Source organism: Amia ocellicauda, chromosome 11 (genome assembly GCF_036373705.1).
Source record: "Amia ocellicauda isolate fAmiCal2 chromosome 11, fAmiCal2.hap1, whole genome shotgun sequence".
NCBI lineage: Eukaryota > Metazoa > Chordata > Actinopteri > Amiiformes > Amiidae > Amia > Amia ocellicauda.
Genome location: NC_089860.1, coordinates 30,976,305 through 31,002,140, shown reverse-complemented (window position 1 = coordinate 31,002,140; position 25,836 = coordinate 30,976,305). Strand labels below are relative to the sequence as shown.

Below are 25,836 nucleotides of genomic sequence, written 5' to 3'. Positions count from 1 at the left end.
ACAAGGCATCAATCATTACAAATTTAACTTAGCTAAAACATAGCAATTCAAAATAATACATTTTACAAATTACAATTTACAATTTACACAAGTACAGTAAGAGACTTCCTACATCCTGGACGGTGAAAGCTAAGTGCTGTCAAGATGTAGGGTTACAGATGAGGGCTACGGGAAAGGGAGCAAGGAGGAAAACAATCAAGAGCGCGAGGAGCATAATAAGCTGAAGTGCTATCTAGCAGGGATAGAGGACTAATATTACAAGTGCTGTCGGAAGAGATGCGTCTTGAGTAAGCGCCGGAAGGAGGTCAAGGACTCTGCGGTTTTGACTTCGGTGGGCAGGTCGTTCCACCACTTAGGGGCCAGGGATGAGAAGGAGCGGCTCTGGAGGAAGGAGAGTGGAGAGGAGGCAGAGTTAGCCTTCTGGCACTGGAGGAGCGCAGTGGTCTGGAGGGGATGTATGGAGAGACGAGTGTCTGAAGGTATCTTGGTGCAGTGTGGTCAAGACAGCGGTAGGTGAGGGTCAAAGTCTTGAACTGAATGCGTGCTGCTATCGGGAGCCAGTGGAGGGAGCGGAGCGGTGGAGTAGCGTGTGCAGATCTGGGCAGAGAGACACCAGACGAGCCGCAGAGTTCTGGATGAGCTGGATTGGGTGGGTAGTGGATGCAGGCAGGCCGGCCAGGAGGGAGTTGCAGTAGTCCAGGCGGGAGAGGACCAGTGACTGGATGAGTAGCTGAGTTGAGTAGTCGTTGAGGAAGGGACGGATCCGGCGTATGTTGCTCAGGAAGAATCTGCAGGTGCGCGTCAGCGTGGTGATGTGCTGGGAGTAGGAGAGCGCAGGATCCAGGGTGACTCCGAGATTTTTAGCGGAAGAAGAAGGAGAGAGTGTGGTGGATTCCAAGGGGATTGAGATGGGGAGGTCAGCAGAAGGTGAGGAAGAGTGAGGGAAAAGGAGGAGATCTGATTTGGAGAGGTTGAGCTTGAGTGCATCCAGGCGGAAATGGCAGACAAGCAGGAGGAGATGCGTGAGGGGATGAGAGGGTCAGAAGAGGGAAAAGACAGGAAGATCTGGGTATCATCAGCGTAGAAATGAAGAAATATGGTTTCAGCACTATGTTTTACAACACAGAGTTACGTCTGATGAAATTATATCCTCTATGATGCATACTGACTGAAGTTACAGTGCTCAGTTTAGACATTTTAGGGTTTTAACAGCAATGATTTTCCAACAGTGTCTTTGAGTTGCCTGATTTGTCGTATTTTAGCCTCTTAGCGTAGATTTAATGTTTTTTTTACAAATGGCCCTGAGAATACCAGTTTGCCACAGGAAGAGAGATGTGACTGTAGTTAGAGTAAATGCAGTCAGATTAATGACTTTGTACTCACATTCTGATTCATGTTATGGCTTTAAGAAACAAGCTGTGGAATAAAGTTCATTTATTACGTTTTCCGGACGATTCCATGTTCATAACACTAGATTAAAGTTATATACATCCAATTACCGAGGAAGACATCAATTGTAGTTTAACAACTCAAGCTGATGCTATGCAATATACGCGCCAGTCACAATTCAGAATTTGTCAAGACTTGTTTAATATTCCCAGCAGACTCCTTTGCATGATTTTTAAACATATAATGTAATTTGTTTCAAAAATGTCTGGCTATGTACGACAAAAAGACAAAAAAAGTGTAGTATTTATTTTGATCACGTAACAAGTGAATGAAATGTGTTGGAGTGTTGTGTGTTTGTCATCGAGAAGCTTCATTTATTCATTTATACATCTGCTGCCTGGTAATCACAGGCATATTGATATTAATCATAATCCACGAAAATGGACTGCAATAGTTTCATTTTTCCTAGTCCCTCATCAATAAAGAAAAATTAAAGAACATCATTTGCTTATTCAACCCAAAGAGAAAATTAGATGAACAACTAGTTTGTCCTTAAATGAGCTGAAGTGCGAGATATGTTCTGTATTTATCCAATTTTTTATGAAATATTAGACACATGAACTTTGATAAAAACAGGCAAATCTTTATATCCGAGACTCAAAAAGAGCAGGTGACAGTGGCTTCATAGGCTAAAAAGGGTTGCCTCTTAGTCATCATACCAACTTCTCCAGTATATTTTGACTGCTTCCACTGAGATGTAATTCAACATCTGGTTGTCAAAAATTCACTTTGTGTGGATGTGGGTATATGGAAGTTTGGAGGACTAATGTTATACATATACATACTATTTTTCCTTTTCTGTAAGGCACTGTGCATTATAATTGATCTTCTATAGTGAAAAAACAAGGTTGCTGTCTGAATTGTCTGAAAAAGATATAGGCATTTGTTTAATTGCGGCTCAACTTGTATGTTTGGCCCTTTTTTCTGGGTGACAGTGTGATAGTGTATTAGGAACACTGATGTCATGAAACCTTCGGATCTGGTCTAGCTTTGGTTCAAAGCAAAACACAAGGACATAAAAGGAAACATTTAAGATTCTCCCAGGATTCCCTGCTGGACAATGCTTCAGTGGCTGAGTGCTGCCAGGGCTGGGTGGCCTGAAGCTGGCCAGGGTTTCCATGTCTTGTTGCACATCAGAGACTTTGGTTCCTAACCAAGTGCCTGTGAGCTGACAGAGTTATCAGAGACAGCAACATTAGTCCTTCTACTGTTACTATAGCTCGGCTGTTTGTGCTGTGGGACTCCCAGTCTGAACAGAAGTATGTGGCTTTACAATGCACATTTTGGAGGGATGCACATGTGTGTTAGCTGTTTACATCCATCCCATGTTAGTACGGGATTTGATTGAACAATTGCGAATTCCACTAATAATATAATCATATCCTGTTCAAGTATAATGGACTGGATTGTGTACTTATACTTGAATCACTTTGTTATACCAATAACTAATCCTTAGAATTCTTCCATCTTGGGATTCTAATTAACTAAATGAATTTGCGATTATCTCTATTTTGTGATGGAGATGGTTAACAAAGCAATCTCTCCATCCTATGAATGAATAAACAAGTATTGTTTTTGATGTCGGCCTGTGTTTTAATGAAAAGCCAAATAACCTATCTAAGGAATTTTATTTCCATGGATAATTAAACAGTTCAATTTTGAAGGAAGAAAACAAAATGCAGCCCCATTTTTGTTGACAGTATATATCCATGAAAGATTAAACATACCAGAACACACTACTACTGGTCAAGTTTTCCTTAGATACCCAGGCTCAAACACTTACTAGTAAACCAGTAAAGATTCCCATTTATTAAACTGATAGGATGCCTACAGAGTTGCACACATAAATATCGACGGCCTGAACTGTAATAAAGTACCTTGCATTTGTGCTAGTATTCGGTAGGATGAATCATTGTTCAATATACTTTGCAAACATGTCTTTGATTATTAATAAATAGCGTTGAATAAACCATATTAATTCAACTAAATTAATTAATGTATATATGTGTAATAGATATATATATATATATATATTTCAATTCACAGTACTTTGACCTGTGACTCTAGGTGTGTGTCTGTGTGTGTGTGTGTGTGTGTGTATTTATATCTATATCTATATCTATCTTTAGAATTGAGGACTATTCTGCAGGAGTCTCAAATTTTTAATTCCCATATGTGTTGTTGGGTTTCTAGCCAGGGCAGAGATGTGAGGCTCTGAGGCAGTAATGGGACCGGCGGGTGTCATTAAGACCGTCTGCGCTCCCCCCACAAAGCGCCGACTGAAGTGGCAATCTTAGCAGATCAAAGCACACTTCAAGGGCTCGGCTCACTTAGTGCACAGAAGGGGATTCGTCGTCCTTAACCATTTCTGCTCATGTGTTTGAGCTTTTCTCTGTGTGCGGGTGTGGTTTAAGCAACAGCCACGACTGACATTAAAACACTGCGTTCAGTGCTGCGTATTGCCAAAGCCTGTATCGTGACTCGAGTGACTTTAGGGGCTTGTCAGACATCAGTTTGATTTATCTCAATACCCTTAGAGTGATGCTGCTCATTCCCATAATACCCCTCATTCACAACGGTTTTAGTCTTTCAGGAATTAGGTACTGTGGTTCGCCATCGAGTCTTGGTGACTCCTGATCGCTTTTTTGGGTGAAAATGAAATGGAAGATTGGCTCCTGGAATTAAAGGTCCTTGACTACAAATAATCCCATTCCAGAGAGATAACCTGTCTCTATAAAGCTGTCTGTCAAAATTGACTATATATCTTCTGAATATATACTATAATCACCATATATATGTCTTTCAAATGTAATTCATAACCATCATACAGCTGTAGTGGAAGGTATTCAAACCCTTCATTTGAAACCATTTTATTCTATGATTTACTTTTTAGAAATGTAAGTATTCTCCATTGAAATATAAACATCAAAACATCGAGTCCATTGAAACTTTAAAGAGTGTAGTTGAAATTAACTAAGGCAGGGGGCAATAAACTCTGGTCTGCCACTCCATTGAGCCAAGCTTTAGTCAATTATAAAAATGGCCAACCATTTTGTATTGATTAATTTGCAGTTTTGGCAGCAGGGTAAACATGATGGGAGTATTTCTCATAAGTATGTGAGTCTGACATACTAGGACGTGTTCAGCTTCCCAATGCAGCGACTCCCCTCAGAGTCTTGCCTGCACCACCAGCTGACCACCTATCTCCATTTGAAAAACCTAATTTTGCAGCACAGTAGTTTGCTACTTTCTCAAGGAGTGTTGCAGAAAACAGGTGAATGCCTCGAATATCGCTGGCTTATCAGCCCCTTCACAAGCTGTCACAGTCACCTACTCTCCCTCATTACAAACCATCCTATTGCTGCCACCTGATTCGCATGCCTGTTGCATTTTATTTGAGATAATCCATGGATGTGGTCCATTTAGATGATGAACTGGAATATTATTCTTTATCACTTCCCATGACAGATGTGGGAGAATTAGGTATTTCATTCAGCAGTCCATTAGAAGTTTTACATTTGTTTGGAAACTTTAAATTGAAATTAATATAACTGGCATTCCTTTTTTTAAATGAACTGTTTACTAAAATATTCTAAGCAATTTTAAATTCATGGGGTAGTTCACAACATATTTGATACATACATATTGTCCCCTTACACATATCAAATAAAGGACATCTATTTGAAATCAAGGTTTTACAAGAAATAAAGGGAACTGGGGCCAAATTAAATCAAAACTTTGACCCACCCACTAATAGCAAACTACAAACCTGTACATCATAGCGGTTACATAAAGTGGCATGTAACTAAAAATGAAACCAAAACTGAGTACAGTTCTGTAGTTTTCTATTAGCAGGTGGGTCAAAGTTTTGAATTAATCCCAGCCTTGGAACTACTTAGAACAATGTAATTTTCAAATGAGGCAACATAATAAACTGGTTGCAAATTAATTTCTAATGCCTCATTCATTTCACTTAATAAACTGCTTTCAAAATGCATCATGCTCCCACTTTCTGCACCTTTAAAGTATAAATGAAGTGATGAATCATCCTTTAATGATCACTTTGCTGCTACCCCCCCCCCCCCCCCAAGAGGTAAAGGTTTACAATAGTTTACAGTTTACAATAATTTTGCCCATTCACATCCACTCCAGCCTCCTGGCAAAATTGCTTTTTATCTGCTTTAATGATCAGTTTAATCCTGCTGTGCTTTTTACACCAAGTTTCTTCGTGACTAACTTTTCAGCTTGCATACTTTTATGGGTTTTTTAATTTTGCCTGAGATCAAGGGAGAATAAGCATCCATTACTTCAGCTAATGAAGGGGGCCTTTGCTGGTGGCTTGTTACACAAAAATTAGAATGGTTTGAGACGCCTGTTTCTGAGTGGAAAGTGAAAATGTTTCCCCCTAATTGCCCAATTACTAGGCACCATTATGCATGAAGCACACAGCTTCTGCATTTGCTAGCCAAGTGCAATGACCTTCGACAATAAATTCTAATATACCAAAAGCGCATCCCGGACCTTGATTACTATAAGAAAAAAAGAACTACCCTCCCCCTCCCGCTCCCTCTGCCTCTCCGCATCCACACTCTCGGTGCTGCAATCAGGCTTAAGGTGTTTGAGAAAGCGTGCCTGAGGCAAGCACACTCTAATCGTCCTGTTGTGACTCAACTCAAGCACATCCGGACTACTAGATGACAGCTCTTTCAGTGCTTGGGCTTTTTCGGGGACACAATTGCCCAGCTGGTGACACAGAACTCGATTACTGGGTCTGTCGAGTAAGAACCAAAAAAAACCCGGTTACAAATGACAGGGGGCCGTTTGGCACATCTTGTCAGCAGCTTAATGGTCCAAGAATCTCATCAAAAACCTTTCTAAGAGTGTCCCAAGAAGTCAGTTTCTACGATGTGCTTGAGGAGTTTGTTCCAGAACCCTGAGATTCTCTGTGTTCTTCATTTCAGTCCTAGATGCTCCGAAACGGAATGTTCACTAATTCTTGGTCCTTGTACAGGCCCTTGTATCATTTTTGAATACAGGTAGGGTGACATATTTGGGTTTGCAATTACCGAGGATATAATAAAATACTGAGATTATTATTCCCTGCGATGGACTGTTATCCCATCTCGGTTGTATCCTCTTTATGCCTTGTGTCAGCTGTGTACTGGATGAAGTGGTTAATGAAAATGGATGGCTTGTTGTTGTTGTTATTATTATTATTTTACAGACACCTTTATGCAAGGGGGCTCACGTGTTTCAGCAGCACATTACAGAGATAAACTTTAAGACATAATATACAATAGTGTTCTTTGACAGAAACGTAGCTGATTCACAAATAAAGGAGTTCAACAAAGCAAATTAGAAAAGCAGTAGACACGAGAGACAGGATGAGATTTTTAAACTATTGCCTTACCTGCCTTGCCTGGAATTGCTTCAGACACTTTATCTACCGATTCTGCACAACAGTTTAAGATTTGATTCTTGCAACAGCTATGATGGATTTAATTGTATTTTTGGTTAAGCTATTTCCTTGGCAAAACTTGAATGTGCACAAATTACCTATGCAGGCTCAATTTGTAAACGGCTCAGTCAAAAGGATTCAACAAAGCTTTTGTATACCTTCTGACAAAATAAACTGTAGTCCCGGTAGGTCCTGAGGAAGTTTGTTCCAAGCTAATTTGAAATGGTGAGGATGTTCAATCTTTGACCAGTTTTGTTCTTTAGAAGTTATGTAGTTGTTTTGTTTTTTGTTTTGCGTTATTTAAATCATAAACAGAGCTGTGATTTCAAACGGTGAGAATTGGGACAATGTTTACAAGATGCAGCTGACCCTTCTCTCGACATTCAGAAGGCAGTAGATAGGATTACAGCCACTGGCAGGCAGATGGTTCTTTAAGATGGCCGTGGGTTGGCAAAAGGATGAGCAATATCGTTGGCGCAAATTGGCTTCCTTAATTGAAGCAGGCAGATTTTTTTCTTTTCCCAGGCTGCTGCAGAAAACCTTCCTCCATTCCTCTTCAGTCATTGGGTGATGAAAAGCTCAGATAGAAAGGATTTGAAGTTCCCATTAAGTACAGTGAATAGATACCTATAGCCAAAGCATTGTATGAGGGGATACATGGGGATAGACTCACTAACAGATGCAACTGCATATTGCAATTAAACAATTAAAAAAGTGTACCATTATGCCAATGTCAGAGACAAATCTTAAATGAACTATTGGACTGACCAACCTGCTATGTGCATACAGTGAGGGAAAAAAGTATTTGCTCCCCTGCTGATTTTGTACGTTTGCCCACTGACAAAGAAATGATCAGTCTATAATTTTAATGGTAGGTGTATATTAACAGTGAGAGACAGAATAACAACAACAAAATCCAGAAAAACGCATTTCAAAAAAGTTATAAATTGATTTGCATGTTAATGAGGGAAATAAGTATTTGACCCCTTCGACTTAGTACTTGGTGGCAAAACCCTTATTGGCAATCACAGAGGTCAGACGTTTCTTTTAGTTGGCCACCAGGTTTGCACACATCTCAGGAGGGATTTTGTCCCACTCCTCTTTGCAGATCCTCTCCAAGTCATTAAGCTTTCGAGGTTTCGACGTTTGGAAACTCGAACCTTCAGCTCCCTCCACAGATTTTCTATGGGATTAAGGTCTGGAGACTGGCTAGGCCACTCCAGGACCTTAATGTGCTTCTTCTTGAGCCACTCCTTTGTTGCCTTGGCTGTGTGTTTTGGGTCATTGTCATGCTGGAATACTCATCCACAACCCATTTTCAATGCCCTGGCTGAGGGAAGGAGGTTTTCACCCAAGATTTGATGGTACATGGCCCCGTCCATCATCCCTTTGATGCAGTGCAGTTGTCCTGTCCCCTTAGCAGAAAAACACCCCCAAAGCATAATGTTTCCACCTCCATGTTTGACGGTGGGGATGGTGTTCTTGGGGTCATTCCTCCTCCTCCAAACACAGCGAGTTGAGTTGATGCCAAAGAGCTCGATTTTGGTCTCATCTGACAATAACACTTTCACCCAGTTCTCCTCTGAATCATTCAGATGTTCATTGGCAAACTTCAGATGGGCCTGTACATGTGCTTTCTTGAGCAGGGGGACCTTGCGGGCGCTGCAGGATTTCAGTCCTTCACGGCGTAGTGTGTTACCAATTGTTTTCTTGGTGACTATGGTCCCAGCTGCCTTGAGATCATTAACAAGATCCTCCCGCTTAGTTCTGGGCTGATTCCTCACCGTTCTCATGATCATTGAAACTCCACGAGGTGAGATCTTGCATAGAGCCCCAGACCGAGGGAGACTGACAGTTATTTTGTGTTTCTTCCATTTGCGAATAATCGCACCAACTGTTGTCACCTTCTCACCAAGCTGCTTGGCGATGGTCTTGTAGCCCATTCCAGCCTTGTGTAGGTCTACAGTCTTGTCCTTGACATCCTTGGACAGCTCTTTGGTCTTGGCCATGGTGGAGAGTTTGGAATCTGATTGATTGATTGCTTCTGTGGACAGGTGTCTTTTATACAGGTAACGAGCTGAGATTAGGAGCAGTCCCTTTAAGAGAGAGCTCCTAATCTCAGCTCGTTACCTGTATAAAAGGGAGCCAGAAATCTTGCTGATTGATAGGGGATCAAATACTTATTTCCCTCATTAACATGCAAATCAATTTATAACTTTTTTGAAATGCGTTTTTCTGGATTTTTTTGTTGTTATTCTGTCTCTCACTGTTAAAATGCACCTACCATTAAAATTATAGACTGATCATTTCTTTGTCAGTGGGCAAACGTACAAAATCAGCAGGGGATCAAATACTTTTTTCCCTCACTGTAGATCTGAGGATGTAATTAGACAGGGCACTGCAACTCAATGCAACTTTGACCACATTATGTTTGTCTATTGTTTTTTTGGGGGGGAGGTAATGTGCATGGATGTGGCTTCAGGGGTGCATACATGGATTGAATGCAAATATTGGCTAATTGAAGTGGTTGGTCGGGCTTGATGAACAGGGTGAAGTCTGCCTGTTTAGTTATTTTATTTTCGGGAAGCAGCCGTGTATCCTAAAAATGTGCTGAAATACATCACCGTGAATTGCAGAAGGAACATTTATTCCAAACATGATAGCCTCTCTCAGTTCAAAGCACTCCGTATCAATCCAGTCTCCTTTAATCATGCTCCTTTTTAACATTTGCTAGGTAAATCAACAAGCCCTTTAATTTAGGAAGGCCCTTTCATGACTAGCAGTGCAGGGCACCGTTGCACAAAACAACACGGCAAAACATGAAAACTAAACGCATTACCATCTATACACAAATACATATGAACAATAACTCCTAGTTTTTAGTTCATTTTATTCATTTTTAGGTGAGATTGAAGAACTCTGTGATGTGTTAAGGAGGAGAACAGAGATTTGGACAAGTGTCTGAGAAATCATTATCGAGCAAATGATATTGCAGCGTAGAGACCCCTGCATGTTCCACAAACCAAGCCAGAAAAGGCAGATTGATTTGTGGCCTTAATTGCTGAAGGTGTCTGGGTCTTCACTGGGTTCCTCCAGTAATTCAGCAATCACAATCTGCTTCAGAGTAGGAGGTACCTCGAACCAGATCAAAAAAATCAAATTGGATTCATTTACTGTGTCTATTACTGTTAATTCACTGTGTATGGCATATTCTGTATTCTGCTAAATGATGTGTAATTTAGTTGTGTTGAATGTGAGTTGCTTTGCGTATTGGCTTCACCTAAATGAATGAATAAAGTACTTATATATCTGGTTATCACAATTGAACCCTTACATTCTGTCAGACGCAAGGATTTGTGTTCATTACGTCAAATGCAATGGCATTGCATATTTGTAGATTAAATACAAAAGCAAATACGTGTCACATTTAAACTGATGTGTGCTGGGAGCATCATCATATTAGTAGCAATGGTTTCTTTGAATGGGTTGGTTGAGTTTTAATTGCTTTCATAACATGAATCTAAATAATAAATAGCAAAGCATTCAGAGGAATAATTATTTAATTGCTTTGCAAGGCAATGTAACTATAGATAATGCTATACAAAATGTATGAAAAAAAATAACATGATACAGTAGAATGCAAGCAGAAAACATACAAATATTATACATTTAAAAGTGAATCCTTTTCCTTATGAAAGCAAACTTTTTCAGTATGAAATTGTATTTTTATCTCTTCCTTTAACATATTGCATCAGTGTTTATTGTAACAAGATGCAATGGCTCATCCAGCAGTGCACTGTATTGCCATCCCTCATTACAGAAAAGCCAAGCAACCTCTTTAAAAACACATTATAAAATGTATAAAGCCAACACGTACCTTACTTCATTTTGATATTCCTATATATATATATATATTTAACATTGTTCAATTACCATTTTTAAAAATCAATGCAGACTTTATTCTTAAAAAGATTCAGCTCAACAATGATTAACTTAGTCTGAAAATAAAGCAACTGAAGTAGTCTTTATGAATTATTTCTAAGACAGACACTGTGGCTACCCAGCAGCAGAACTGAAGATCAGTAATCTAAGGTTTTATGACGTGGGGAGAGTAGAATTGTGCATTGTATTTTATTATAAATGCAATGTAGGGTTTCAACCTAAACAACCTTCCAAATAAACAGATTGTCTTAGACCCAACATCTCAACAGCCAGGCCTTGATCTCCCCCCTGAGCACGTGGACAATTCAGACTTGACACGGCCAATGTGGCCACCTGATGTATGATTGGCACTTAAAAACTTCGCCTGGTTGCAGCTGTGGTTACTCTGACCAAGCCATGGAGCAGGTTGTTTGCATCTTGCCCCCAACACATGTCTGAATTCTTCATCTAAGAGTTGCACTTGCTCTCCAGCAGGGCTTTGGGCTCTTGAGGGATGTGAACCCTAAAATAGTGTTAATCAGCCTCTGCTCCTAAAACCATGTGAAGGAATAAACTCTACGCATTCCGCTTGCCCCTTTGAGTTGTTTCTGTGGAGTCACAGCGATATGTCCACCCCAAGTTCACCATGTGCTTTCCGATTGCATGTGAAGAATTGTATCACTTACATGATTTTACCTGCTTTTTGCATATTCCTTTAAAATTGTATTTTCCACCTATGTGTCCTATTATGAATCACATTCACAGGTGGGTGTTGGCTTCTCAATCAGGCTTTTGTGTCTTCAGCAAATGTACAGCATAGGACTTCCCTTTGTTCCTTTAAATATCAGCCTGTTTGGCACTACAAAATAGTAGCAGTAGTACAGAAACCACTTCTGTATCCATCTCTTCGGAGCAGGCTGCTTTTTGGCACCTTCTGAGTTTGAGGATTACTTCTTCATGAGGTAGATTGTCAAAGGCTTTCTGAACATCAAAATATACAATATCATAAGCCCTATGTGTATCAGAAGGTTTGTTGAGAAAGTTCTCCTTCTGCAGAACCTAAGCTAACTGTTTTCTATAACACCATGGTTGTGAACATATACCTTTAGCTTGTCTCTAATCTTGATTTCCATCACTTTTAAATGTTAAAAGTGTTCAAATAAAAGCATTATCTAATTTCCTAGATCAATGAGATCCTGATTCTTGTCTGGCTCTGTTATGACAGTTACAATCATGTAGAAATTCAAGGCTTGAAACAGGTATTAATGACTTGTATATGAGTTCATTACCTGTATGAGGCATCTAGGATAGGCATAATTTGTACTCGGATGTAAGCTTTGAATATTTTACTATCTGTCTTTACTGCACTTTGTCATGTTTTGAAAATGTTTCTTGTGAAAACTGTAAGTTGCCCTTGGTTAGGGCTAATTAATGAAGCAATCAATCAATCAATCAATCAATCAATCAATCAGCAAGTCAGGGCAACATCTGTATATGAAATAGATTTGCAAATATCAAATGACCCCACTGCTGTTAAGCTAAATTCTAAAAATCATACGTTCTTAACATTTGATTGTAAACGATTGTGTTAAGTGCATTGCGAATGTGTTTGGGTTTTTCACTAACCAAACAAGATGGCTGGGAAAAGCAATCTGTTAAAAAAAAATGAAAAAGTCCTTTTTGCACACTTAATTTTCCCTCTTGTCACACCTCGATTAAACACATGGAAACTCACAAAATGCTGGTTGAGTTTGATAAATAGATGCTTGGCTAAACGTACAATAAATTAAGTGAGTACTCTGTCACTTGATATCTTTGCAGGCTTATTCTAGAAAGACCATGTAGGAACCTACTGTCCTGGATAAGGGTGTCTGCTAAGAAATAAATCATAATAATAATAAGTTGAACAAGTACTAAATGAAAGAAGGATTTTAAAAAGCTGCTCCTTGAATGATTTAGCAGTTGATGAAGCAAGAGGCTATATAAAACATCTTTTTGTGTTTGTTTTGTTTTGTTTTGTTTTTGCGTTTACAAACTAAACCAACAATCGATGAGCAAATAGTTTTGGTGCTAGTACAATTTTTTTTTTTCACAAAATCATTGAGCTGTGAGAAGCAGTACACAAGATAGTAAAAAAAAAATGCCTTCTTGTGTTAACAGTGAAAATAAAAACATCTGAAAATAATCTTTTAAAAAAGAAAATATGCAAATGAGTAAATTCACCTTCAGCAGTTTATGTAAATTCTCCTTTGAAATAATCTTTCTAAAGTTTTTTTTTTAATGTATCCTGAGTTCTTTGCATGTATATACATGTACACATATACATATATATGTATATTAGTCTAAATCTCTCTGTTAAGTTGTTTCTGTTTGTCCCGAGTGGACTTGAAGATGACAGAAAGTATTTAATAATATCAGGACTTTAGATTCAACTACCTGCAGGCAAAGTTGATTAACAGCATAGTGAATTACATCTTTATGAACTTACAATTACAAAACATTCTGGTCTAGTTAAGAACATAACAGTGATTACAAATGAGAGGAATAGCCTTGTCTGGGCAGTTTGTGTTAACCTACCTTTGAAGATTTCCAAAAAGATTTAGAGAAAGCACTGCTGTGATACTTAATTCTTAAAGTCCAAGCAGTGGGAATGCCCTAGAAATACATGGATTATGATTAAGAACCGAGTGCACAGAAAACACTTGTAAGCTTGGGCTGAGTTCATTAGTGGAGTCTTGCTGGGATCAGTATTAGGACTGCTGTACTTTTGAAAAATCAGTAACTCCGGGACTTACGTAGACTCCTGGATAATTAGCGAACCTGTCAAATTAAGTGTTGGAGCCAACGGCTCAATCCCAACAAAGTGGATTGCTTAGGACTCTATGTAGACACATTAGTAATTACTATTAGTAATTAGTAATAGTTAAGGACAATAGATTAAAATAATTACATTCAGAAACATAAATCACAAATGGATGGCATTGAATTAGAAGAGTCTCAATCAAGAAAGGTCCAATTGCACACTTAATGATTCAGCTGCATCAGTGGGTGTCTTCAGGATTAGTGTCCCAAACATCTCAACACTTTCCATAAAAATCAAGAGATTATAGTTGACATTTTCAGAAGCCTTGCTAATCACTTTATTTTTCACGGGTTATGATCTGAACACTTGAATTTGACTGCAAACATGTAAAAATTGGCAAATAATGAAAAGGGAAAGCAGATGTCAACTATTGAATAACAATGGGAGGTTCGCATTTAGTCACCCCAGAGATCAAGCAGAAGATTTCTGCTGCAATTCTGAAACACTGTCTGTCAGAACTAAATTTCTGCTGTTTAACCCCCTGGAGGGTAGCAATCAGAAATGGATCAGAATGCATGGCAAATCTCATCCAAGGATGCAAATAAATAGTAAACTGTGTGAAGTCTATTGTGGCCATGATTTTATGAGTTCCATCGATTCAGGGGAACTTTGTAGGCAGTGTGTTTAACACTGGCAAGAAAATTGTTTGTCGTGAAAAAAACAAGCCTTGAAATTGTAAATCTGACGGGAGCCCACAGATTCCTCTGGCATCCCAGTGCTGCCTGGGGGAGTCTTAGCCATTGATAGAGAGATTACGGGCTATATTGCCTTGGTGCCAGAGGTGCATGGCAGTGTTCAGGTGTTACACTGGCACCATTTCCAGAGCTTCCTTTCAGTCTGGGGTATGGAAAAGAGCTGAACAAGCTACCTAGGATATCAACTCTTATTTGCGACTAAGAGTCTCAAGCTGCACTGTGAAGTGCTGAAGTCACACGTTTCCTATGAATCAGGGAATTATAATCAGAGCTAAAAAAGTAGGAGGGAGGACTCACTGTTCATATTTAAGTTGTGCTCGTGAGTAAATAGCAGACCCATAATAGATGAGTTGCTTGTTAAAGATGTCAGACTCATTAGTATCACACAGTATCAAGTCACGCAGGCCATTCATCCCACCTGAGAGCCCCATTTTCTAAAAAAAAAAACGTCTAATAAAATTATAAAACATTTCAGCTTGATTGTTGAGCTTTGAACTGCTGGAAAAAAAGAATGTGCCCAAGTGATCCTACAGGCTATTTGTATAGTAAATTGTGGTAGGGTGTTTTTTTATAAAACAAATTTAGAGGATAACACAGGAGAGAAGCTGTTAGGAATTTGTATTTTGTCATTATTTGTGGACACAAAGGAATTTTAAAAGAATAGGCTACAACATTAATAACTCTGGCCCAGTTACACGACTCGATAGAAAATTCCCCCTTCGAGGCAGCACTTTTTAAATGAACATGATATCCAGCAGACTATTACTGCATTTATAAAAATGGCCTACTTTTGGTGGGGGGTGGCTATGTAAAGATATGTAAATAGATGTATAAATAGATGTATTTTGATAAACTGATTCACATGAAAGAAAAGTGTTAAGAGAAACTCAACTACACTTACAAAAAGAGGGATCAGCATAACCTATTGATTTGTGTTTAAATGTTTTAAACATTGTCAAAAGAACTTGTCTCATCTCAATACCCCAGTGTAGTGGATTCTCACAACGTTGTGTCTCATAACTGGTTCTTTGCTGCCTTGATCAGTCCTAATAAACTCTGAGAGCATATTCATAATAGTCTCTTTTTGGTTTCGCATCCCAGTTTTCAAGCTTATTCTATAATATTTTGAAGGGTTTAAGGTCTGGTGAATAGGAAGGCCAGTACATCAGTTTCAACACATTCTTTCTGACTGGCCATCAGGGACAGTCCAATACTAGCTATTTATAACTGAGCTCATGATGTCTGAATCCTACAATCAAGAATCTGCTGGTGCCAAAATCCAGCCCTGGAATGGACTAGAAGGGCTGTTATTTGACATTGCCCTCCTTATCCTGTACTCATTACAGTACAGTGCAGTGGTGGTCTCCTACACAGAGCTCAGTTCTTTCAGGTTTAGTAAATGTCAATGCTTAAGGTCAAGGAAATTGTGACTAATTACATCAATAATTTGTTCAGTGATGTAAGGGAGACTTTGGTTGAATTAAAACCCCAAGACATCAATCCAGTCATATCCTATTGTGTTTTTGGAATTGTCCTCTCAGAAATGTTCTTCTCTTCACAAATATTCTAATGCTTAGATGAAGCTGTGGAGCTTTAAATAAATCACTGCTGCTTATTGCAAAACAGGCCTCAGTGGACAGTAAATGCACTGCATAATAGGAACAAAAAAGAATTGTTCATTTTTCAATAAGGCTCCTATCAAATATGTGTGAAATTGAATGAAAATAAGCTGCCTTGAGTGGTAATGCTGTTAATAAAGTTATATTTGTCTGTTATTTGTATATAATGATGAATAGAATGTAAAGCAGCATCCGTCTGAGGACTCGGAATGAAATGTAATTGAGTTCTATTGTGTAATTATTATTTAAAGTGCTTCAAACAGGGCCAGCATTGTCAATACAAACTTGCTTTGCAGTGAGATGTAGTTCCTCGTGTAGACTTGCAGCAGCTCTGTGACAGAGGCGACTGATGCCCCACCCCGTGACCTTAATTACTGAAGTTGTGTCTGCCGGGGCCTGGGTAATTGACTGACTGACCTGCATGTGAATGTGACTGCATGCCTTAATCTCGATGCATGGTCAATCAGTCAATTAGCCATCCAGGAAAAGATCCCTCACTGCTTAGAAAGCAAAGGCTGCCTTAGGACTGGGATAAGTTCAGTGAAAACTTTTATCAGCCTGACTGTGCTGTAGTGCTGTGTAATTAGGTTGTGTGTCTTATTTTTGTCTTATTTTTCTAACATTTAGAGTCTAGCCTTAAAGGGCCAGTTGTTATTTATTTCATTTTAAATGTGTATTTTCTCTTATAATGGGCTACAAATACATTCCTAGTCCTGTTGCTGATGTGCCCATCCACATTCACAGAAAACATGCCTTTCTGCAGTTAAGCACGTAGGACAGAAATGTTCCAGCTATATATTATATTGGATTTAGTTGTTTCCCAAGACTAGATAAAGTGGTCTTTTCACTTTATAGCAAAATGTTTCTGTCGACAACTGGAAACTCGTGACATTTGGCCATACACAGGGAAAGGGTAGGCGGTTCTGTTTGTTGAATTTCTTAGAAAGTTGGATGTTTCTACTTTAATGTATGGATTCTGGTCTGCATTCAGGGCTGTAATGGGAAATCAAGATATTTCTGCTGGTTTTAAATGGTTATTAAAGGTCTATTCACATTTTATTTGTTAGGGCTGTTTTGTTTAGGTTTTTTTTCACAATTGAATGTGATTCATTTAGTTTGAAAGTATGGTGTGAATGCTGCAGAAGAATCTAAATTTTAATTGAACGAAACAGATCTTTTCAAGAGGTTTTCAATACCTTTCTTAGTTCATCTTAACATAAGGACTGAATCGTTTTTTTTTTAAGCATAGCCATTGAAGATCTATTTTCATGATTTATACACAATTAATTAAAAACTAAAACATTATGAATGTATAGATGCGTGTGTGTGTGTGCAGTAGCCTCCAAACATATTAAAATCAAATTGAGCCAAAAGACGAATCACAAAATCACCCAGTGTATGAATACATTTTAACTTCTGAGCATTTAGAAATAAATGCAACCTTTCTTTTTGGTATGCTATTGGTACATATATTATTTGATAGTTTTGCATTTCAGTACCTGTATTGACAAAATACTTAATATCAGATGGTTCATGTTGCATGGCAGCATTTCGGAGACCCGGAGTGCACACCTCACAAATGATCCTGAAATATTACTTCCACTTAATTCCACATCAATTCACAGGGTCTCAGTTTTGTTTGTAACAGTAACCCGGTGATCTTCCAACACCATATCCCTCACAGCCTTGATGTATTCTCCCTCATTTACTGCTGTTGCCGGCTGCATTGACCCAGGGTCGTCTTCCACACTCTTTCTGCCCTAATGAAAACCAGCAGCCCGCCTTTTAGCTGTTACATAAGATGGTTATAAATTGACCTTTAAGTCACTGTTCTCTGGTGTCTCTAATGCTTGTCTTCTATTTTATTTTCACATCCCTTGTTACTTACCAGAAAAATGGCAACTAAGGAAGCAATCAATCCAGATTGTTGTGACTGTTTTAGCTCAGAAAATATAAGCTGTAAATAGTTATTATAGCAAACGTCTATTGTGTTCCATAGCATATGAGGCTCGGTACTCTGTTGACCATTCTCATGTGTGAAACTCTTTACAGCACTATGTGGGAAGACAAGAAAATTATGCAATGATTATCTATTATTTTTCCTGTTAATATCCATCTTAAACTATTAAATAACATGACCTGTGAGTGTTGCTGTTGTTAAGTTGGTCAAGTTTCAGACATTGAAGTTAATGCCATGATTTTATCAAAACAGACAGTTTCAGAACTTCAGAATATTATAGCGAGATTATAACAACAAAAGACTGACAATGGTGCACTATTGTGAAGCGAAAACTAAACAACACCTGCATTACTAAAGTTAAATGCTATATAAAATCCTTTCCTTCCTTAAAAGTGTGAAAGCTCAGATGTTTGAAATTACAGTATATCATTTTTGGAAAAATGTCTTCCCCCACTGGAGCCTATTAAATAATCTATTATATATAGACTGCTTACTTTAAACTTTTATACAGCACTGTCCCTTCTTCTTCTGTTTGTTTTTTTCATATAATTGTTCTGAAATGTATCAACACTTTTGTAAGAAATCTGGTTCTTCCTTTGAAAGTGAAGTGTTAAGTTTATTCTGCTATAACATGATTTTAAGGTATTATAATTGATCCTTTAGGCAACATTAGAATTGTTTTATTGAGTATGGTCAAATTACACAATGTATTACAATGGAAAGAAAATGTGGATGATACACACGAATAACTGTCACATGCACAGTAATGTGATATAGGAATCACAGATATCCTTCTTTAAAAATGAGGGGGAAATGGAAGACTTTAATTGTACTTTAAGAGGTGTCCTATTTACTACTTTATGCAAGGAAATACTAGACAAAACTGTATGACAGCCAGCACACATTAGATATGAATGTGTCATTTATTCACACTCAATGAGGCATGTGTGTGAAAAAGGTGAAACTACCTAGATGCCTATCAATCACTGAGGAGCGAAAACTCCACTTTGGCAGGATAACAGAACATTCACTGTAAATGATTTTAAAAATGTCTTTATACCACAAACCACTGCATGTCTGGCTATTTTTTAGAAGTTGTAATAAGAACATCATTTTGCTTTGTAAGCTCTCTGTCAAGAGCCCAAACTGTTCTTTCACGAGGGACAAAAGAATTGTGGGATGGAATTGCAGTTCATTTAATTCTGTGAATAAGATCTATACTGTTTAAGAGTTCCCTCATGCAGATTTACTTCAAACTGTTTCAACACAAACATCTAATTTTCCTTTGGTCGGCTGGTAAAACTCAAATTAAACGGATGTATAGTTAATTTGTTGTGTTGTTTATATCTGCAGTGCAAGCCTGGTTTGGATTCTGTCCAGTACCCTAATTAGCTCTGCAATACTCTTATTTGATTGACAGAAATCATACGTGATCCCATGTGTACCCTGCAGTTTTAAAATTCTACACCAAAACCATGCTGTGCGAGACAAATATGTTTTATATCAAATTATTCATACTTTGCCTTTCATTGTATCAATGGAATGTACATTTTTAAATAATCCCTAAGTGGGGGAACATTACCCTACTTACAATCCACATACAATGATAAATGAATTCCCTGCAACAATGTAACTGTAGCCACAAGATTCGAGACACAATAAAAGCTAGCAAAGAGCTTATCTGAAAGTCTGTTGTCATCTTTCAAAATTAAAACATAAATGTATTTCGTGGGGGCAGAGTTAAATAGATTTGGTTTAGAAAAAGCCAGCCATCAAGCAGGCCTCTGCACGCTGTTTCACGGCAGTGCCAACAAGAAGCAAATGGTCTGAGAGCTATTAAGATGCACTTCAATTACAGCCTAATATTGCTGCAATAATACACAGAAGCATTAGGGCTCTGAGCAGTAGCTGTTGCTTGTGGGACCAAGGCCTGGGGCTGTTGCTATCTGCGGTGGCGAGGCAGTACAAATCAGCAGAGCTGCGCTGGGATTAGCTTTCACTCCAGCCCATGCCGGATCCACAAGCACCGCTGACACGTCCCACTTGTATAAACTGAAGAATAGTTAAGGAGATGGTGAGGAAATCTGACAAGGTAATCGCATTACGTCGGCAACCTCTGGCAGGTATATTAAATAAAGGCATGAGCTATGCAGGCTGCTTTAGAGCGGAGCAAAAATTGAACGAGAAGAGATGTGTTTTTTTAAATAGGTCAGTGACAAAAGTATTCACCCTCCTGCATAGACAGAATATGCAGGGTAATGCAGGTCCAGTGCAAGAGCCCATGCTGGATTTGTAATAGAAAAATCACCAGTATAATGTTATATAAATTATGTGTAAAAAATAGCAAAAAACACCACCATTGCGTATTGCTATGTAATCAGTTTTGTTCCAGTGTATAGAATCCCACCCGCATTTTAACTCAGCTGATTTACTGTTTGCAGACTCGATGCCATTGTATACATACACACATACCTTGTGGCCAGAACAGTGTATGAAAATAATATATATTTCAGAGGATTTTCACCAATGAGTGTCTGTATATCATTTTATGAATGAGTGAAAGATAAGTTACTCATTGATGATTTAATAGCTAGCAAGAGATATGCCACCCGCCCCCATTTTACCAACAGTTTGCCTTCCTGTCTGAACAAACAAACCTGGTGCCTGCACAGGAGATGAAAATTTATATTTTAATATTCTGCTTTCCATAAGGTGTAATAACTATATCTTTCGGGTATCTATCAGTTGATCTCTTCGAATGCTTTTGTCTGCTGCTATAAACGTACCCCCTGCTGTGCAGTAGCATCCCTGTGAACCCAGACAATAAACTGAGCTTTGAAGGCAGAGACAAAGCAGTTAGTAAAAACCAAGTGGCACATTCACTAACTTGATATATTCCTTGCCTACAACCTCATGCATCATTCCGATACCTAACTTTCTGTTAATTATCCATGCAATTCTACATTTATTACTGTGTCCATTCACCCAGGATTTACCTATCCTCTAACTGCAGAACTCTCTCTTTCACCTCTCTCTTCTTTCAGGTAGCAGCCCTGGAGAGACAGATATTCGATTTCCTGGGGTACCAGTGGGCGCCAATCTTAGCCAACTTCCTTCACATCATGGCAGTCATTCTAGGGATTTTTGGCACCATGCAGTACAGATCCCGTTATCTCATTATGGTGCGTATTTAAGGTCATGAAACACAAATAAGCCATAACAAAAACACAGGTATTTAATTTATCCCTCATAAAGAAATGGCATCATTCCTATCTGACTTCCATTATCTTCCAGTTGTCTTCCTACTCCTGTATATGTACAGTCATTTGGGTCTGTGGCTCGCAAAATGTCAGAAGGAACGTGATCCGGAGAAACTCTTAAAAATCCACAATAAGCCACAGTGATTTCCCCTGCCAACAGAACCCTATTTCTGTGTTGTTTCTTTCAAGCTTTTTACCGCCAATAGTCATAAAAATAACAACAACAGCAATACCTTGCATTTATGTAGCACTTTGTATCTAAATGCAGGCTAAAGAGCTTTACAGGTGGGAGGGAATTCACTTCCTGCACTGCCGGAGCTGGCAGATATTGTGCACTGGCAGCTATTCAGCTGATAAGGGGGTGAAGGCAGGAATTACTGAGCCAGAGATAGCAAAGGCATACATTTATGTAAACTGTGGAAAATGCCTGAATGGGCCTGAAGCTCACCCTTCCTCTTTCAGAGATGGGATCTTTTGCGGCACAAAGGTCACCCAAAAGACCTAGTCCCACAGAGCGGTACTTCTCCAGGATTGCCTTGGTTTACCATGTCTTGACTTTGTAAATTATATACTAGCACTGTGCCAGGTCTCTCGCAATCTTGGCCTACCCATAAATTCATTATTTTAAATATAGCAAGTCAGCCCTAGAGCTTGTGTTTAATCTTTCACCGTTATCAGCATTTAGGTTTATCAATATTAGCTGTGTAGGTTGGCCAAAGTGCTTTAAAGCAAATTAAGTTGCTAATATATATATAAAATAAACCGTGAGAATTGCTGGGGAAACACTGGGGAAATGCCTCAAACTCAAACCCAGGAGCATTTTAAGGTCATGTTGGAAGATTTTGTTTACCATATGCATTTGTTTTTTCTGCTTTAAAATTATAAACACCTAAGAAAATGCCTTTTCTGTATTATTTTGCACCATATCTGATCAAAATGAAAAGAACTATAAGTATGCCAGCACCATGTCACTGTATTTCACAGTTAGCGCATTACCAGCAATCGGTAAACGGAGAATCCTGCTGACTAAACACATTTTAGAGTTAGATAAGCATTGCAATTATCAGGCAGTGTAATGCGTCCTTTGATGGAACTCTTTTTTAACCACTTATTATTTCCTTCGGTTATTCGTTGTAATATGGTATAATGCTATAATAAATAAATAAAATAAATAAAACTTGTAATAGCCACCAGCCACAGATATTGGGACAGATTTTCCCTTATGGTTGCCTGCAGGAAAACAATATCCAATTTCAGTTAAGAAAAACAACAACTTCTCTTTTATTCTGTAGAAGTCAGTGTATAATGTTTCGCATACACATTTCAAAACCAGAAACTCTTTCATGTCAGCATGCATCATTGAAATAGACCTTGAATCAGTTGCTCCTTAATGCCATTGAACTGGAAAGTTAAAAATGATACTTCTAACACCATGATGGAATGTATGATACAGTTTCTTCTTATTGAACATATTAAATGGATAACATTATAATAGTTGTTGTTGTTTGCAGACTCATATTTAACTCAATAATTCTAAACTTTAACTTTGAAGACACCCCCTTCTAATCATTGACCATTTTATTATGGTAGCTGATACTCAGAATAGCTTCCAGTCAATATTACAAAAGTAAATCTGCAAGAAATCACACATTGTTAATCGGTTCAGTTCAGCTCTACATGCCTCTAAAACGGGCCCTGTCTACTGTCTCTTCACATATATCCTCTGCTTTGCTGTTCCTTCAGTAATTGTAGGAAAAGAAATGTGTGGAAGAAAAAGGACCTTTTGTGTTACACACAGTAACTGCTTCCATTAATATTTTACCTCATTAAACCCAATTGCTGTGTTTGTATTTTATCCCTCAGCCATCCTTCCAAGCCTAGAGAAAAGTGGGTGTGGTCAACCTATAATGAAAGGATTATTAATAAAATAATAAAATACAGCCTTCTTAGCAGCATGGGGTCACGGCTACAGGCACTTTCAGTGAATTGTTTCTTCAACTATAGCGGCCGATGCTATGGAGAGAAAAAAAATAAAGTTTCAAAATGAATGTTCTCTTGTAGGTGTTATTAGAATTGCTTGCTCAAGGATACCCAGCCTGGAGCAAGACATGGTGTTTCCTTTTTTGTTGTTATGTTAATTTTTCTTCTGAATTATCTAGTTATTTATATGCATGCATACTTCACCTTTTCAAGTTGAATCTTATTGTCTGTCCCAGTCCTTTATTTATTGTTTTTTCAAAATCTATTACAAATATTTTAATGCTAGTTGCATACAATATACTAGTTTTTTAATTTGATATCTGATAAGTCGGTACGAGTGGGAACATGTACTTTCTGCCTAGAAGTTGTTAAAGTATAATTTCCATGGTCTTCCTTTGCTATGAACCCCCCCACAACATTTGTGATTTCTTTGTCTTCTAGTACGCTTTGTGGCTGGTCCTATGGGTTGGGTGGAACTCTTTTATCATCTGTTTCTACCTGGAGGTCGGCCATCTCTCTCAGGTACGTCTGAAGTGCCTGTATGTTTTGTCACATTCCTCCCTTTTAATTTTTTCACCTAAATGACAGACAAAGCTTTAAGAAAGTAATCAAAAGGCACTGATATGTTCAGGTAGCGCTGGTTTCATGCTGGTGCACATTTTACTGCACCTTTAAAGGAATTTAGCATTGTGGTCTTCTGTGATTGAACACAAGGCGTCGCAGGTAAAGGATTTGACAGATTGCTGTATGCCAATACCTCTGGCCCATTGGGATCCATAACCTCGACACTCGGAGCTGTGGCAGAGCAGGAGTTGTGAAAAATGGGTGGACGGGCTGTGAGGTTAATGAAAGACCTTAATTACGCTATTAATCAGCTGAGCACATTAGAATTTCTCCGCATCACTCATTGGCAGCCATGGACCGTTACTCTTCTTCTCATAATTCTGCCTGTGAATTCAGCTGGTATTCTGGCCCATCTTTTACTGTGACGCGGAGCCCTGTAACGCTAGAAGAGACAGGTCTGGCAGCTGCAGCCTATTCTTCACAGAAAATCCATTCACGTCTGTCACTGTTGTTTTAAAACTGGGTCTGACCATTGGACATCTCAGATGTTTAACTGACAGCTTACTAGTAATAATTTATTTTATTTTTCTTTCTTTATTTATTTTTCTTTTCCTGTAAGTGGAAAGGCCTGCATGTTGGCCTAAAGGTGTCTGGAGTTTGAGATAAGTTTCTTTTCATTGAGAAATGTTCACAGCTTCACTGATGAAAGTATGCTCAGAGAGACGCATTGCAGCCTGTCCCCACTACTCTTAGAACATAAGAACATAAGAAAGTTTACAAACGGTAGGAGGCCATTCGACCCATCATGCTCGTTTGGTGTCCATTAATAACTAAATAACATCACCAACCATACAACCTGGGTCGGTCTTCATATGGGTGCACTGTCCTGCTCTCAGTCCATGTGGAGACTGCATATTAAACAAATATTAAAATATCTTAATTCATGTTTCTGATGGAAGACGGGACCCTGTGCCAACTCAGTGGCTGCACTGGCAATTTCTCCACAATTTTATATGCAGGTACTTTGTCTTTCTGACAACAGACACTGTGAGAGGCTGTTCCCTAAGAGCCTGTTGCAGATCCATTGACCTGTAACTGACGTATTTATTGAACATTTTAATTGTGAAATAGTTCTCCTGTCTTTCCTTCATAAATCTTTAGGTGTGCAGTTGGCAGTGTTCTGTAAGAATCTTGTTTTGTACTGTTTTGCTGCATTTCAGGTGTTATTCTCAAAGTTGTGTATTTGGAGACATAGGGCTAGATCAAATCAAAAGTTTGACCTCCCTGAGAATCGCAAAGTCCAAACCTGTATCCTATCCATTTGAGTTTATTAGCAGGAGACACTTTCTACTACTCATAAATAAAAGCGCAACAGGTTACAAGTTTGTCATTTATATTTTGCGGGTAGGTCAAGGTTTTGATTTGTTTTCAGATTTGTTTTCAGATGCTTTTTTTGTTTGCTTGTTTGTTGTCTTTTTATGTTTTTCTAGACCTGTCAGGAGCAAATGACTAGTTACCAACAAATGTGGCATTATATATTCCCTTGTGTTGCTACCAGTGTTTAAGTAATGTACTTTGTTTTTCTTATAATGATTGAGTGTTTGATATTTCTTTTTACTGGAAAGAAAAAGGACAGACCGAAACTAAACTGAGTATATTTAATTTTGAAGACATAAAGGCCAAAAACATATCAATTTATTGTTTAATTTGTTATAACCCATCATAATTGGGGATACACAAGATTCGTTTGAAATATTTTAACGGGGCATTGCAGCAGCTAACACGCAAACATATGTTTACAATCATCACATTCTTCTTACCATTTAAATGGTCCCAAATTAGATTAGGAGAGGTTACTTGTTAAAGAAAACAGACTTTCCTTTTTTCCCTTTTTCCTTTTTCTCTTTTAAATAAGCATAAATACAATGAATAAGATTGTGCAGGTTTGTAATAAAATCCCAAAGAATTTGCACTGGCTGTCTCAATTTCATAAAACAAAACTAAGAACAAAAAAACAACACAATACCAAGTCCTGGGGATGTTTCAGTTTGGTTTAGCTACAGTGCA

The 25,836-nt window shown here is 38.4% G+C and overlaps 1 protein-coding gene across 3 annotated transcripts in view; it reads left to right on the top strand.

Annotated features, from left to right (window-relative positions):
• nkain1 (sodium/potassium transporting ATPase interacting 1) overlaps window positions 1–25,836 on the top strand; it is a 96,607-nt gene that overhangs the window by 57,515 nt on the left and 13,256 nt on the right. For all 3 annotated transcript variants that reach the window (XM_066717434.1, XM_066717433.1, XM_066717435.1), the window contains 2 exons: window positions 21,010–21,147; window positions 23,647–23,727. In XM_066717434.1, coding sequence (XP_066573531.1) covers window positions 21,010–21,147; window positions 23,647–23,727 — 219 coding nt within the window. The remainder of the gene's footprint in view (window positions 1–21,009; window positions 21,148–23,646; window positions 23,728–25,836) is intronic.